This window comes from Uranotaenia lowii, chromosome 3 (genome assembly GCF_029784155.1).
Source record: "Uranotaenia lowii strain MFRU-FL chromosome 3, ASM2978415v1, whole genome shotgun sequence".
Classification (NCBI taxonomy): domain Eukaryota; kingdom Metazoa; phylum Arthropoda; class Insecta; order Diptera; family Culicidae; genus Uranotaenia; species Uranotaenia lowii.
In genome coordinates, this window is record NC_073693.1 from 314,888,580 (window position 1) to 314,906,142 (window position 17,563).

Genomic DNA, 17,563 nt, shown 5'->3' on the forward strand with positions numbered 1-17,563 from the left:
CCTTCAAAATTTCCAAAAACCCGGAGGGAGGAGTAAATAAAGTTTTATGTATTTTAAGTAAATTTCGAAGAAAAAATAAAATATTCGAAAGACCAAAAAACAAATTTTGGAAGATGGAAAGATGGGAAATTTCTAAATTCAATCGATAACTCAAAGAAACAGAAGTTTTGATGTTTTTTGAAGACTTATTTGGAGAAATTTTGATTCATGAATTAAAATCTTTTTTCGGATTTAGTCGATCACTTCTAGTTTTGTTGATATAGCGTTTATAAGTTTAAAATTAATCAGATTTAAGTGAAATTTACCATTGATAACTGATGAAACCAAAACCTACATAAAAAACAAAAACTGTTCTGAATTTTTTGATCACCCTTAAAATTAATAATTAGTTTAGAGATTATAATATCAGAGATTTATAAAGTTCATTTAAAAAATTTGTTGCAAAAGTAAAAACGATTTGACTATTGCCATAATTTTTTTTTTAATTTTTTTTCCTAAAATGTTTCATAAAAAATCGTCATAATTCGTATTTTACAGAATGGGTTCCCCTCTTACTAACCCAAAGAAAGGAAACATACTCTTGGCACATAAAAACTATGTGAGTTAAATGCCTTAAAAAAATCACTTGTAAATCAATAAAAATCAAAATGAGTTAAAGCACCGTAAACTGAGGGAACATTGATCACTTTTTTAATTCATTTTCCAATATTTTGGAAGGGGTTGCTATAGTGTAACACTTGAAAGTTTCAAAATAATCACTGAGGTTAGCAGTTAAAACATGGTCATTGATAGCAGAATATTCAAACGACATAAGTGGCTATAACTAAATGTTTGTTATAAAACCAGATTTCATTATGAGGGGTAACTTTGATCACTAACGTCATCTTCAAAATTATTGTTTTGAGGCTAATTATCTCAGAAGGCTTAAAAAATTTTCAACAGTTACTTTTTGTTTCGACTCAATTGAATTTTTCAACGTTTTCTTTTAAAAACAAATTTACTAAAATGATGGACAATGTTGTTGCATACACTTAGGAGCAAACATTTCTCAATATTTTTTGGCCTCAATAATAAATGAAATTTTACCTTCATGCAATTCTCAAAGTCCGCCCACTATTCCTTTGACATTTTTCAGCCATTTGTTCTTTACAAGCTTTCTCATAGAAAATATCCATTTTTTATTATATCCAAAAATTATCATAGAATCAATTCTAAAACTATACCTCTACAAAGGAAAATAGTTAAACTTCCATATAAAACAACGCATCATTTGCTTTTAGATGCTATCATTTTATCCGGAGGGATGTTTGTATGTGAGTCATCGAAGAAACATATATTTTAAATTTTAAAACTGTATTTTAAGTAATATTAAAAAATCTCCAACTACAAACCAAATTTAGCCTATTTGAAACTCAATTTGAAGGCATTCAAAAGTAGAAAACAGTTTTCAGATATTTTAACTTCAGACTTAGTTAATGATGATTATCTGCAAAAAAATCATGTTGATCAAAGATTCCCCGGTGATCAAAGTTCACCCAAAAGGTTTCCAAAACAATGAAGGTTGTAAAAATCGGTTGGAAAACACAAATATGAATTTTGGTTCTTATTTGGTAATGAAATAATTTAAATGGATCTTTGATATGAATCAATGTTTGAATTCTCAATGCCCAAGTGCCAAGCTGATTCCTGTTTAAAGTTCTTCTATAAGTTCATAATCTGATTGGTAAAAAGTTTGCTTTCAATTGAATTATATGATTATTTTTCAACATTTTTCTATCCACAGCAGCTCAAATTACCAAGAAAGTTATTGCGGACAGCTTAGAAAAAAGCTTGATGTTGGTTTTTGATGGTCATGAAATGAAATGTCACAATTAATTAAAAACAGGCAAATATTGATGATTTTCTGCTGTTTTGCCTCTGATCAAAGTCAAAATAACCTCAACCTTCCCTCCTATTCAAAAAAAAAACCTTCAATGAGGAGCACACCTTCAACTATTACAACTACAACAATGCCAACAACAATAGAAACAGCAACATAGACCAGGATACCCCTTCATGTAGTTACAGCGATTACAATAGTACCAGGATCCCCCACATCAATCATCAACCAGTTATCAACTCTCTGCTTCCGGATAAAAAGCTACTAGCAGCTGCAAAAGCAACATTTTCAAAACCTCCAGTAGAAAATCAGCGTGGTATAAGGTTCCAACGTGGTGAAGTACTGAATCCATATCCGGCAGATCATCAGCTTGCACGAGTAAGCACGGTCTCGACGATAGGAAATCCAGATTTGGCGCGCTCGCCCCAGAGGCCTTCTCCATGTCAAGCGTGTGCATGTAGGCATTCGTGTTTTGCCAGGATCTGACGGGCCCCTTGGAGGACAACAACGATGTAGTTAGGTATGATATGAAAAACTCTGCTTGCAAGAAAATCAATTCCTCTCTATGCGACAGTAAAGAAATAACAATTTATTGTCAAAATTTTAATAGAATGAAAAGTGCCTTAAAATTAAATGAAATTTACAGGCGTGTAGCTGCTTGTAGCTACCCCTTAATATTAGCAACTGAGACGAGTTGGGATTCTTGCGTTAAAAGCTCCGAAGTCTTCGCTGATAAATTTAATGTCTATAGAGACGATCGTGATAAATTGTTATCCGACAAGAAATCCGGGGGTGGCGTTTTAATTGCAATTTCTTCTGATTATGAATCTGAAGAAATCCCATCTAATAAACACAAGGAATTTGACCATGTTTGGGTTAAATCCGTGATAGGAAATCAAGTTCACATTTTTGGATCTGTGTATTTTCCCCCTGAAGGTGCCAAAACTGAGTCCTATAAAATGTTTTTTAGTATTGCTGATAATATAATTTCAAAATTCGAGTCTGACGCCAATGTTCACATATATGGCGACTTTAATCAAAGTGCTGCTGATTTTATTGTAGATGACCACAACGAATCTCTTTTGATTCCAATAATTGGGGAAAACTCAACACTTCTAACATTATTTGAAAAGAGTTCTGAGATTGGACTTAATCAAATAAATCACGTACGAAATCAGAATAACTGCTACCTTGATTTATTGTTTACTAATATGACGGATGATTTCTGTGTGATTGAGGCACCAAATCCACTTTGGAAAAATGAAGTATTTCACTCTGCTATTGAATATTCCTTTTTCATTCATGACAACGCCACAATGTCGGATGACAATTTATCTGAACCTTATTTTGACTTCAAACATGCAAACTACGAACTAATTAAAAACAAATTAAACTCGATTGATTGGCAAAGTAGTATTCGTAGTTTATCAACACATCAGGCTGTAACTTTTTTCTACCAAAACATATTCGATATATTAGAGTCTGCAGTACCCAAAAAACGTAGAAAAAAAGCCGAATAGAAATCCGAAGTGGTATAGTAAGAAGATACTTAATCTTAAAAATAGAAAGCAGAAAGCCCATAAAAACTATAAAAAAGATGCAAATGATATGAACCTCACAATATATTTGACTATCTGTGATCAACTAAATATGGAAATGAAAATCGCACACGAGGAGTATAATAGAGGAATAGAAAGTAATATCAAATCAGACCCAAAATCATTTTTCAGCCTAGTTAAAGATATACAGAAGTCTAGCAATTTTCCGACAAAAATGCAGTTCAACGACAAAATCGGTAAAAATCCTGCGGAAATCAGTAACTTTTTGCTAATTTTTTTCAAAATGTTTACACAACCCGTAACGCAGAGGATCGAGATTATGCTTATTTCTCGTATCTTCCTGAATCTTCATTAAATATCACTGTTGATAATGTATCACCCAACGAAATTTTGAATGCTTTAAACACCTTAGACGCCTCTAAAGGGGCAGGTCCTGATGGATTGCCGCCAGTATTTTTGAAATCATTATCAAATGAGTTAGTGAAACCCTTGTTCTGGTTGTTCAATTCATCTTTAAAAAGCGGCATACTACCCCCCATTTGGAAAGAATCGTATTTGGTTCCGATTTTCAAAACCGGCAAAAAGTCAGATGTTAAAAATTATCGTGGAATTGCTATATTATCTTGCATCCCTAAGTTATTTGAATCAATAATTAATCAACACATTTTTTCTCAAGTTAAAAATGCAATCACTACTAAACAACATGGTTTTATTAGAGGACGTTCTACTTCCACCAATTTACTAAATTTTGTAAATTTCTCGATAAATGCCATAGATGAAGGGAATTATGTTGAAACATTATATACTGATTTTAGCAAAGCATTTGATAGAGTTGATATTCCTTTATTGCTTTTCAAATTATCTAAAATAGGTTTCAATCATAAATTATTAAAGTGGGTTCAGTCATACCTGCACGGAAGAACGCAACAAGTAAGATTTGAAGGAAATTTGTCGTCTGTTGTGCATGTTACATCAGGAGTGCCACAGGGATCCCATCTGGGTCCTTTACTATTTATTTTATTTGTCAATGATGTTGAACACATTTTAAATCATTTAAATGTTTTAATATATGCAGACGACATGAAACTTTTCATGGAAATACGTAAACCATCTGATATTGAATCCTTCCAAAGAGAAGTTGATAATTTTTATGTATGGTGTACAAAAAGCTTGCTAGAGATAAACGTAAAAAAATGCATCTCAATCTCATTTACCAAAAAGCGAAATGTAAGACAGGACACCATCACCATTGGTCAAAAATCTGTAGAAAGATGCAATCAAGTCAGAGACTTAGGAGTCATACTAGATTCTGAACTGACCTTTGTAGAACACTACAATAACATAATTTACAAGGCAAGTAATATGCTCGGGTTTATAAAAAGGTTTAGTTTTCAATTCAATGATCCCTATACCATCAAAACACTGTATGTAACATATGTTAGGCCCCTTCTTGAGTACTGCAGTGTTGTCTGGGCTCCATATCAAGGTACACATAAAGACCGCATTGAGTCAGTACAAAAACAGTTTTTATTATATGCTTTACGCAGGTTAGGTTGGAGCTCGTATCAGCTACCTTCGTATGAATCTCGATGTATGTTAATTAAAATAGATAGTCTTGATAAACGACGTGAGTTTGCAATGTTAGCTTTTATAAATGATGTTATTGGGCAAAGAGTAAATGATGCAAACATTTTAGAAAAACTTAACTTTTATTCTCCCACTCGGTATTTAAGAAACAGGAATCTTTTCTACATAAATAAACAAAGAACAAACTATGCCCAAAATGGACCTATAAATAAGATCATGATCTGCTATAACAAATACTGCACCATAATTGATATAACAATGAACAAAAATGAACTGAAGAGAGTGCTTCTATCATAACATTATACTTATATAGATTTAAGGCAAACATGTAAAACGGTCTACGCAAATGATTGACGTCAAATAAATAAATAAATAAATCCAAACTTACCTGTGTTTGACGTGGTGAAAAGAAAGCTTTCGGAGAAATCGCTCCACCCGTACCGGTTTCTGTGGGATGTGTTTTGGGGTTTTATGTTTGCGGATTTTTTTTTGTTTCGAATTTGAAGGGGGTTGTATGTTATCCCCGTTTGGTGTTTTCCATTTACAATGTGGGAGTTGACAGTCGGATGAGCGTTGATTAAAAATCACGTTGATACAGTTGGTCGGCGTATGTTTGTGTGTCGTTTGGATGAAAATAAAAACATTTTTTTCCGTTTTCGTTTTCGTCGAATGTGTTGAGCCCGATAAAAGTCCCATCGTTAGCAGATCCATCGCCATGGTGGTTTATCCCGGGTGACAAAATCCGGCAGGATAGGCAGCGCGGGTTTTTAATTGCATTCCATGGAAAATGGCATTCGAGCGATTATGGTTTTTTGAGATATTAAAGAGAAGAAAGTAATACAAAGAAATAGATTAGTATGGTTAAAGGTTTTTAAAAATGAAGTTATGCAAAGAAAACACTCATACGTCATTCGCCTATTTGAAATTAAGATTGAAATATTTTTAATTCACTCATTGTTGAAAAGAGATCTCAAATTACCTGTTCAACGATGAACAAATTTATTTAAAGCTGCTGTAAAATGATACTTCTACTCAGAATCTCTGGCAACACTGGTGTGTTAACACGTTACCAATTTGAGTAGTCTCGCTTTACCATGTAATGATGTAAGCATTTGTACCGCGTTTATCATCATCACCTGTCATCAGCAACCATTGATCCATTTTTCTCGATCGCGACTTGAACACAAAGCATGTGGAGAATAGACTGAGTCGATATGAGGTCATTTTTGAATTTCTCAAACCCTGGGGTCTAGAATGCGTCATTTTGTTCCAAATCTAATCCATGAATTTTTGCAGAATTTTTAAAAAGCGTTTACATGAGTAAATTTTCAATTCTTATGTTTGTATGGGAAAATTGAATATATTGTACTGAAAAATCAACAAAAATTTTAATTCTTCTGAGAAACCAAGCCGTGCGAGGTCTTGCATGACTACTTTTCATGCAAAACTTGGCGAGGCACAAGCTGTGATGTCAATTGAATTTATTGTTTTTCAATGCCTTAAGACATACCCCTGTTAAACAGCTAATGACTTTTTTGTCAAACAAGATAAGAAGTTACAGTCTGTGACAAAGTTGTTCAGCAGAAAAATTACTTGTGAGAATTTATAAATTGGTACAGAAACCATAAACATGCTTGGTTTTACATAAGAGACAAAAATGATATTGTTTTTTCAGCATAAACTATTCAATTTTCTCAAAGAAACCTGAAAGTTTAAATTTACTCATAGAAACGTTACTTAAAAATATTGCAAATAATCATGGATGAGTTTTTAAAAACGAAGCTTTTTAGACTCCAGAAAAAGACTTGAGAAATTCAAAAATAACCTCAAAAAGAACAACTTTAATGTTTTAATGTGTTTTGGTTCTGCAAGATGAAGTAGTAGAGACTTCTACTGGAGGAATGTATTTCGACGAAAAAAAAACCGTAAGTGTCAACAGTTATTAAATAATACATTCAGCAAATGCTGTTTGGAAAAGAGCATCGATGTAAGTTTTAAAGTCATAAATTCTTCCGAAGCAAAATAGAGAAAGTAAAAAAAAACACATGATCTTTCCAATCATCTCCAAAGCTTATCAAACAAACTGAGTCATTCATTTTTTCGATTTATCGATGATCCATTTTTTGTGGCTAAAAGTTCAATCCCGTTCTTCCTTCCCATGACCAACCAATGACCAATGATTCTTTCCGAGCGAAACACACCAAAGTGGCTCACTCACGTATCAATGAACTCCTGTATGTGTATGTGTGTCTGTTCTGTTCTACCTTCAATGTCCTTCAAAGCTCATGTGCACGTACGTCCTCTATAGTGTGTTCGACATGTGACAATGCTAATGTGGTTTTCTCCTGTGTTCCCGTTTTTCACAACATCTCTGCGTTGTCTGAGTCTCGAACCTCGACCATCATGTGGGAAATCCCATACAAGGCATTAGGGTTATGGCAAAGGATGCCATCGACTGGGATCAGCCCCGAGTTCGTTATAGGATTCATCCTGTAGCAGCAGACGACGAAGGCCGGGAAATGCTCCGTTCAGTGTGTGGCTTTGAACTCTGGATGGTGGCCACACACACCGGATGGTCGGATGAACGAACGATTCCAATTGAATCGAATCGAATCGAACGTCATACATCATTATCGGATAAGCTGCCATCTGTCGCTTTTGCGGCATTTGCGGAAAGGACAAGGATTGGCAAGAATGGAGAACGGCAGAATGCTTTATGATGGCCATGCACTTTTTCTTGTCTGAACGAATCGGCCTGGTTTTTTTCGGGTGGCTCCAGAGAGTGGTAAAAAAAAGAACAGACATTCCCATCGGTGAACGGAATGGATGAATCGGCTATCCTTTGCTGGTTTAGAAATATAGGATCAGAAGAACGTGCTTGATTGAATAAAAGTGAAACTTTTCAGTAGCACTTTTGAACCGACTGGAAACAAACTGTTTCTAGTCTGGAGCCGATTTTAATGAAAAGGTTCCACACATCCATCGATGATGACTTTTATCAAAGACAAATTATTAGGGTCATCTATCTAGGTATAGGAGTGAAAATTTTGACCATTTTAACAATTTTGACGATTTTGACAATTTTGACAATTTTGACAATTTTGACAATTTTGACAATTTTGACAATTTTGACAATTTTTACAATTTTGACAATTTTGACAATTTTGACAATTTTGACAATTTTAACAATTTTGACAATTTTAACAATTTTGACAATTTTGACAATATTGACAATTTTGACAATTTTGACAATTTTGACAATTTAGACAATTTTGACAATTTTGACAATTTTGACAATTTTGACAATTTTGACAATTTTGACAATTATGACAATTTTGACAATTTTGACAATTTTGACAATTTTGACAATTTTGACAATTTTGACAATTTTGACAATTTTGACAATTTTGATAATTTTGACAATTTTGACAATTTTGACAATTTTGACAATTTTGACAATTTTGACAATTTTGACAATTTTGACAATTTTGACAATTTTGACAATTTTTACACTGATGAAATGGCTTGGTTGTCTGGATTTTGCCCAAATTATTCATTTGATTCGCTAAAGGAATAAAACCTCAAACCGAGAATCCTCAAATTTTTATTTCGGCGGCTTAAAGGTAAATTTTTAAACAAATTTCATCAAAATAAACCTGATCGATTTAATGGAAGCCTTAAATCACGGTGTATCGGAGAAAATACTTTTTTTTCGCTTATTTTTAGGCATCGCTTATTTTTGAACCATTCGAAAACTGGAACTTTTCCCTTTCATTTGAGGCAAAATTTGAACTTATCCACTGGGGGGTCTAGAACATTTTTTTGAAGATTTTTAACCTTTTTTTATGGTTTTTTCAAAGACGAAATCATACTAGGTAATCACTGTGGAAACGCTCGTCTTACCTTTAGCGTAAATCCAACATCATATGTCAAAAACATAATTTAATAGTAAATTTCCCTGGCTACAATTTTGTAAGAGACATCAAAGTTATACACATTGAGCGAAAGGATTTGGAATGTCACAAACAGATTGATTACTATTTCATTTCAAAATTTTTATTAAACTTCAACCACTGGTTGTACTTAGACCAGAAAAAGTTTTCTACGAGCTTAGTTGTTTATTGCAGAAAGTATAAATGTTCAAAACGGTCTATTTACTTTTAAAAATCAACCTTTTACATGAAATTAATCAGAATTTCTGAAGTTAAGAGCATTTGTAGGGTTTTATTCTGAAAAAATGTCTCTCGTCTTTCTTGAAAATTCAGATATTTATATTTTGAGCTATGTTAGTCAAATTAGATTGACTTCTTACATTTATGCCCAAATATTAAATATTTCACCTGGATTTCAAAATTAAACATCTTTGCTGGAAATCTTTCATCCTTTTTGATGATTTCTGAAGGTTTTAATACTTTTCACTTTTGATTTATTGTAAAACCTTAGACACGGGTATCACAAGCATGATAAAGTATCTATATGAAATTGAAAAAATAAATCAATCTATTGTTTATTTTTGAATACATAAATTAGCGTTTTTGGGGGCAATCGTGTATGTAAAAATGATGTCGAATTTAAGTTTTCAACCGATTCAAGATTCTTCATTTTTGGCAAAAGTACACGAACTGAGCCTATTGTCTTTCATTGATTTTTTTTTTTTTTTGAAGAAAAGGAAAAAGAAGGTTACAAAATCTCAACATCTACTTTGTTTTCATCAGTTTAAAGTAGTTGATTTGATGTAATTTAAAGCATTTTGGGTTTTATGATTTAAGGTGGATATGAGTAGTCAAACAACCTAAGCTTTAAGTAGTTGATTTGATGTATTACTATTATTTGAAAATATTCTTTCAATTCACTTTAAATTGTCAGATTAGAAGTCATCAGATTTTTTTGCGAATTTTTTATTTCGTGTTTTAAAAATTATGCAATTATTCAAATAAATGATTTTTTTTTCAAATTTCCTAGATCAAATTCAGAAAACCATGGAATTTTATCTGGTAGTATGGAACACTGCAAGCATATGTCTGTGGATTTGCGCATTTTTGACTTTTCCCTAGAATGTTATTTCCTTACTTATTTAAAAACAAAAAATAACATCGTGTCATGAAAAGAATTTTAAGCAGTTGCTTGAAATGCTTAATGCTTAAATTTTTTCAACATTTATTTGCCCAGATTATTCAAAATGTATTCAAAATGTTACAATGCTCAAAGTATGAAATAAATAACAAAATTTTCCGAATGTATCAAATTTTGGATTAAAATACCTTCAATTTTTTTCCCTGCTTCGGGATCTTTGGAAAAATCAGAGTGATGTAAAAGTGTATTTAAAAGATTGGTTTTTTAATGTAAATAAACCATTTTGAATATTTATACATTCTATAATTAATAACTAAGCTCGTAGAATACTATTTCCGTTCTTGGTAGAATCAGTGATGAGAACTTTAATTAGATTTTCAAATGAAATAGTAATCACTCTGTTTGTGACTTTGTAACTCTTTTTTTATTAATTTTTATCACTTTGATGTCTTCTTGAAAGTTGTAGGCAGAGAAACTTACTATCAAGTCACGATATTGACATATGGAGTTAAATTAACGCTAAAGGTAAGACGAGCATTTTCACAGTTTTTAGTATGATTTTGTCTTTGAAATAACCTTTTTTAAAATAAATTGTTTTGGACCCTCCGGTGGATTAATCCAAATTTGGGCTTAAATGAAAGTTGAATGTCGCTGCTTTCAAATGTTGCAAAAATAAGCAATGCTTATTTTCGGTAAATAAAATTGTTCCTTCAGAGGCACCGTGAAAATACAACTGAAATCCTGCTGATGTTTTCTTATAGAAATATAAGAGATCGAGTTTCTTCTTGGTTTATTTTTTTTATAATTTATGGGTTGGTTCCCAAATTTTCTCGAATTTTGCTCGTATTTTGAAATGTAAATTGTGAAATCAACTGCCCAGATTTTGCCAGTTTTTTAATTCAATATCCCGCATTTTTTTCAGTCCGTATAAGTGCGGGAAAATAATCTAGCAATCTTATTATAAATACTAGCTGACCATACGAACTCCGTTTCGCTTTGAACTTGGAATATGTCATGAACAGTTAGTATGAAAGTCAATTGCCAATTGTTAAGAAATAATTGAAAAAATATTGGACGATTACTTTTTATGTCGTCTGCTACTAAATTTGAAATCAGGAATCAATTGACCGTGACAAAAAAAAACCGTGTATAAATCTTGACTCGGTCTTTGCATAACAACGCAATGATTTCCAAAAAGTTAAGCCCCTTTCGGTGGCCACTTATACACTATTTGTATCTGAAGCAGATTGTCCTTCCCTCAAAACTCTCGTGCAAATTTTCAAAGTAATCCATTGTATAATAAAGTCAATATTGCTAAAAACCGTGAACAATTAATTTATATGGACGACCCCTTTCGTCGACCCCTGGCAAAACATATGACATCTGAAATCGGTTGCTCGTCCCTGAAAACTACCGTGTGCAAATTTTTATCCCAATCCGATATAAAATAACGACGATATTGCAAAAATATTGAAAGGTTTATATGGACGACCTCCTCTGCCGGCCCCTTACACTGAATTTAATACCTGAAATCCATTGCTCATCTCTCAAAACTCTCGTGTACCAATTTTCGTCTGAATCCGATGTATAATAACGACAATATCGCATCAACAATGATTAGTTAATATGGACGACCCCTTCGGTCGACCCCTGATTCTAGTTTGGATAAGTGAAATCAGTTGTTTGTCCCTTATAACTCCTATGTGCAAATTTTCACCCCAATCCGATGTATAAAAACGTCAATATCACTAAGATACTGAAAATTTAATATGGACGACCCCTTTTGCCGGCCCCTTACACTAAATGTGATTCCTCAAATCGATTGCACGTTACTCAAAACTATCGTGTAATAATTTTCATCTAAATACGATGTATAATAACGTCAATATCGTAAAAACAGCGAACAGTTAATATGGACGACCCCTTTGGCCGACCCCTTACACAAAATTTGACCCCCTGAAATCGATTGCTCGTCTTTCAAAACACTCAAGTGCAATTTTTCAACACAATCCGACGAAAAATGACGTCAATATCGCGAAAACAATATTTGTCTTGTATGGACGACCCCCTTCAGAAGGGGTCATCCGAAAATCTGAAAACCTTTTTCATCTTTCCTAAGCCTAATGAGCATCCATGCCAAATTTCAGACCTCTAGCTCTCAGGACGACTGAGTCTATAGAGGACAAACAAACAAACAAACAAACAAACAAACAAACAAACAAACAAACAAACAAACATACAGAAATTGCTTTTTATATATATAGATTTAAAATTGGTTTTACTTGAATACACTGATAGTTATTCGAATCGGTAGAAATGCCTTAGAATTATAAAGACATTCTAAACCATGGGTGGTCATTGTTTTTAACAGGTGGGCCTTATTTCAGAATAAGATTTGCTGGTGCGTCAATAAAAAAAATGGTTCTGGAACAAAAAAAGAAAATAAAAAAAATAACAGAATTTCAAATAAACTTGAGAAACAAACATTTGCTATGGGCACAGCAAGTATACATTCATCTTAATAAATAAGTCATATTTGTCTATTTGTTAAGGCTGGAGCAAATATCAATTTCTTTTTTTGTCACCCCCCCTTTGAAATTTCCAAAAACCCGAAGGGGGATGTAAATAAAATTTGAAGTATTTAATGCAAATTTCGAGAAAAACAATTCAAGAATCCAAAAGATTACCAGACGAAAAAACAAATTTTGGAAAGTTATTTCACCTTTTGTATTCTTGATTTTATTGAATTTATCGATAAAATATAACTTATTTTTTAGGTTTTGTGCAATGATATTGTTTGCAACTTTGTTGCATACATGCTTTCGTGAAATTTATTCCAATTTATTTTTTTTTCTCAAAAGAAGGATTTGAAATTTGTTCCGGCCTTATTTATGTAAAAAAAAATCAACGGATCACATGTTGATCCAAATCACAACTTAATCCTAAATAAGTTATTAACTTTTAACGAGTTTATTTTTACAAATTCTATTCCATATCATGTTGAATGATAGGGAAAATGGTTCAAATCTAACGGAATACGAAATTAATTACCTCTCCCAAATTATGTGTGTACATTAGACTAGTTCAGTTTTCTGATTTTTTCGCTGAAAACAACGCAATTTATAGGGATTGATGCTCTTCAATTTTCAAGTACTGTGGTGAAATTTAAGTTCATTAAGTAATTTTCCAATGTGTGCTTTGAGATTTAGTGAAAAAAGTCAATATTTTTAAAGTTTCTGAGATGTGTTCTGGCAAGCTATTGTTAATATAAAACGAGCAATTTAAAACGCACGGGGATTGATATTTCAAGCAATTTTAAGGATCAGTTTTAAAATTTCCTTTTTTGTAATAAATAATAAAAATTTAAAATATTTCAATTTTTTCAACTTTCTTTCCAGATTAAAAATTGACTATGCCTCTATGCTCTGAATTTTTCCAAACAAAACCGACTTTGAATGATAATGATTGATTTTGTTCGATCGATTCAACTGTTTATGATTATGGTGAGTCTTTTTTTTAATTTATGTTTATTCTCTCTTTGTTTGTAGAATAATCTCGAAAAAATCATCTCAAACGCACGCTCATTCTCATTCAAAGTCTTCAGAATCCAGGTTGGCAATTACCTCGATTGTACCCGGGCCTCGTACTGCTGATCCGGTTCCAGCCCCCGCAGCAGGTAGCTCATGCCCTGAGTGTAGTGATGCGAGTAGGGAAAGGCCGGCAGCACCACATCTCGCCAGTCCGTCCGGGACCACTTGTGATGCATGTTGTGACCCCCGTAGCTTCCGCTTCCCATCCCGACGATGCCACTTCCGCCTCCGCCTCCGCCATTGAACGAGTACGCATCCATGGCAGGGATCTTCCGGTCGTATTCCAGCATCTGTACGGTTGTTCAGTCATGCAATTCCCCCCGGAGGGACAAGAATGATGCAATAAAAATCCAGACAAATCCGAGTTTGCATGTGTGATGTCCAGCAAATACCGTCCCGACCACATCCGGTCCAGTCCGAATAGAGACGTTTCCGGAAGAAGGGAAGACGATGATGACGACGACAACGACGACGACGACGATGATGATCATTCGATTTGACCGGCCACAAAAGTGCAGCAGACGACCAGCACCGGTGATGGTATCGGGAAATTAGAAAAGGGAGAAAACAGAGAGGAAGAATGAAATTAATTTTGTGTTATTATGATAGGTCATGTTTGATCTTCAGGGAATGATAAGCGTTAAGGATGCATATTTTGAATACCTTTACAGTTCTTCTCAACTTAATGATGGTAAGTATTTTATCTGAATATTTTTTTCAACATATTTATCTAGTAAATATGAAAAACTATAGCTTTTATTGCAATTGTCTAAGAACGATTGTTTCTGTAACGTTAATGTTTTTTATTAGAGGCATTAATTTTTTTTAAGTATCTGCCACGAAACTTTCATGTATTCATTTTAAATTTGAACTGACCTCAGGGACGAATTTTTTTTTCCACGATGCCAACAATTCCACAATTGATTTTGATTTTTTAAGAGGCTTAGTAAAAATAACAAATAATTTTTATCATCAAACTTTTCTACATTTCGTAATTCTATATCTCAATTTTTTTTTTATAAAAGGTTTAGAATAATGAAATTTTGCAATACTGTCACAATTTTTTCTGCAACAAAAAAAATTGTAGCTTATTTCACAAGTTTTTTTTTTTTTGAATCCTGAAGTTTTAAAGGAACTTCTTAATTCAAGTTAATTTAAACACATGACAATCAATTCTTTACGCAATTTTGAGCAAATCTGTTAAATAATATAAAATATAACTTTGTGACTAACACAAAAAAAACAAATATGTAAGGTTTTAGGAAATCGCCGTGTAATAAGACGGAAAAATTGGAAAACAACTGTATTTTAACCCTAATTAGCTCTTAGTGTCAAAATGACACTATTGGAAGTTTGTCGGCTTGTAACTTTTTTCGGGAGCATAAAAATTATTCGGGGACCCTCAATGAATTTTTGAAATCTTTAATTTGCATTATTACTTTTTTATTGGCTGGAAGCCCAGGAAGAACACTTCCTTATCAGACCATGAGGGTCAATTTAACATTTCTCGCTTAAAACCGCTACATCTCTCGTGTTTCTAAAAAAACCGAAAAAACATTCTTCGGAAGAAAGACTGTAGGTCAGCTACATTTCAGCTACATCAGCTGAATGGTATTTAGTGTCTAAAAAAGCTTAACTTTGAAGCTATACGTTACACCTAAGGATATATATATTTTTTTAATTTTTGATGATCATAACCACAAAAACATGTTAAAAAAGTTTTATTAAACCGTACTTAGAGGCGAATCTACCAAGCAAGCCTCTCTAATAAAATAAATTAATTAATTAAAAAACCGTACTGTCAGAATTGCTTAGGCCTTCCAGGTAAATTTTGCAAAAGAGGATTGAAAAGTTGACGTTTTTTGGAACATTTCCGCATCTATAGATTGTCAAAATACAGACCTTTTGACGAATTTTCAAAATAAGCTATTCTTCAAATTTTTGTCAATTTGTTATTTCTAAGCTTTGCTTGTACTTCAATTCAACTTTGCACTGGATTTTTTGTATATTCACGCAAGATTTCCGTGATAAATTTATTTTCATCAGAAAGGAAATTTCATATCAAGCTAGTTGTGTTAATACATTGGCGCAGCAATACTTTTCACAAATATGATACGTCAACTGGAGTGACCTCGAAAACAAGATGAAAAATGCAATTATCAGGAATAAAACATATCATATTATTAACTTTTTAGAATAGGCAAAAATTAATTTAAGATGTTTGTGCATTTTTTTTCTTTTTGTAAATAACGTGAATGATGTTATTATTACACAGAAAATTTTTTTGACTATTAGGTGTCACTGAAAACTGCAACCTTTAAAATAAATCACCTGTAATTAACAAAACCTGTAATTTTAAATTATTTTCCTTGATAGTTAACGAAGATTCAATTATTATTACAGCAAATGTCCTGTAAAAAAGCTGTACACTAAAAATTAAATGTCACGTAATCATGTTTCGACCTGTAAAATTACGATTAATGTCCTGCTCCTTTTTGTTACAGGACATTTGCGTAATTTCACAGGAAATAATTTTTATTGTGTAGCAAGGGAATTCAATACAAATGGATCATTAGTTATTCCTTTAAGCATAAGTCAAATTGATTTTCGGTCATCAGCAAAGTTGTTAAATAGATTGAAGTCTTTAATATTGAAAACTTATCCACTTTTATAAGTGCAGCCAGAAGAAGAAATAAAATCACATCACATATGATGTAAATAAAAAGAAGCATCATATATGACGGAATTATCAGTCCTTGTTGGAAATAACATGTCATTAAAATTTTTCTACGTGTTAAATAAAAAATGATGTAAAATTTAGAAACATGTTAAATAAAAACGATGTAAAATCTAAAATCGCTGAATATTGGAAGAAAAATTTCCAATAGGATTTTTTTTGTTTCATTTATTGTTATTTTGATTTAATAGTGGAATTTTCTCACTTCTGAGAAAATGAAATCTTTCTATAATTTTTATTTTATTAAGTGTCAATTTTCTTTATCTCATAAATATTTTTTGTTAGAAGTAACATTCTTACATTTATTTTCTTCCCTGAAGTACCGTATCCAAAATTTAGCAAGATCGATTAACTTAATCGCGGAAAACTGTTTTAATAAAAAACTCTTGTGCACGACTTGACACAACACTATGTTGACTTTTGTGTGTGCCTGTTTTCGACAGTCTGTATTTTTACATGACATCATCGCGTTCAGTGTATTGCAATATTAATAAAATTCGAACTCAATGTCCTATAACATTCCATGTCGTATAATTTTAAGAAATTTCTATTTCAGTGCTGTTAAGAATTTTATGTGTCCAGAAAAATGTTGGAAAATTACATCACATATGATGTTACGAAAAAGAAGCATCACATATGATGGAATTTTTAGTGCGAGTTGAATATTACACGTCTGTAAACTTCAACAGACGTGTAAATATGAAAGACATGTAGAATATGTAAGACGTGTAATATTGAATTCGCACAGAAAATTCCGTCACACATGATGCTTCTTTTTATTTACATCATATGTAAAGTAAATTTACATCAAATAATCGCGTTCCATGTCATGTAATGTTTGTGTCATTAGAATTCAGTGCTGTTAAGGATTCAACTTTTTTTATTTTGTAAATTTATATTAATAAATCGCGTTCCATATCATGTAATGATAAAGGTTTTCGATTTCAGTGTTGTTAAGGATTCAGATTTTCTTTCTGTGCAGGGCCGTAAGAAGAACCGACTCTTTGGGGGTTTTGGTGACTTAATTGTTCCTATAACAGTTGAGGTTGAACTTTGCATATATGAAGAAAAGAAATAAAATTTTTATGTTCTATCTTAAAGTTGCCAGAATTTTTTGCCACGCGTCTATACCGGCAAT

At 32.5% G+C, this 17,563-nt stretch overlaps 1 protein-coding gene across 1 annotated transcript in view; it reads right to left on the reverse strand.

Moving 5' to 3' along the window:
- The window catches only part of LOC129758490 (limbic system-associated membrane protein-like), a 147,962-nt gene that overhangs the window by 24,893 nt on the left and 105,506 nt on the right, over positions 1-17,563 (reverse strand). The window contains exons 7-8 of the mRNA XM_055755993.1: positions 13,722-13,978; positions 5,414-5,472 (exon numbers count right to left, since the gene is read on the reverse strand). Of these exons, the coding sequence (XP_055611968.1) occupies positions 5,414-5,472; positions 13,722-13,978 (316 nt within the window). The remainder of the gene's footprint in view (positions 1-5,413; positions 5,473-13,721; positions 13,979-17,563) is intronic.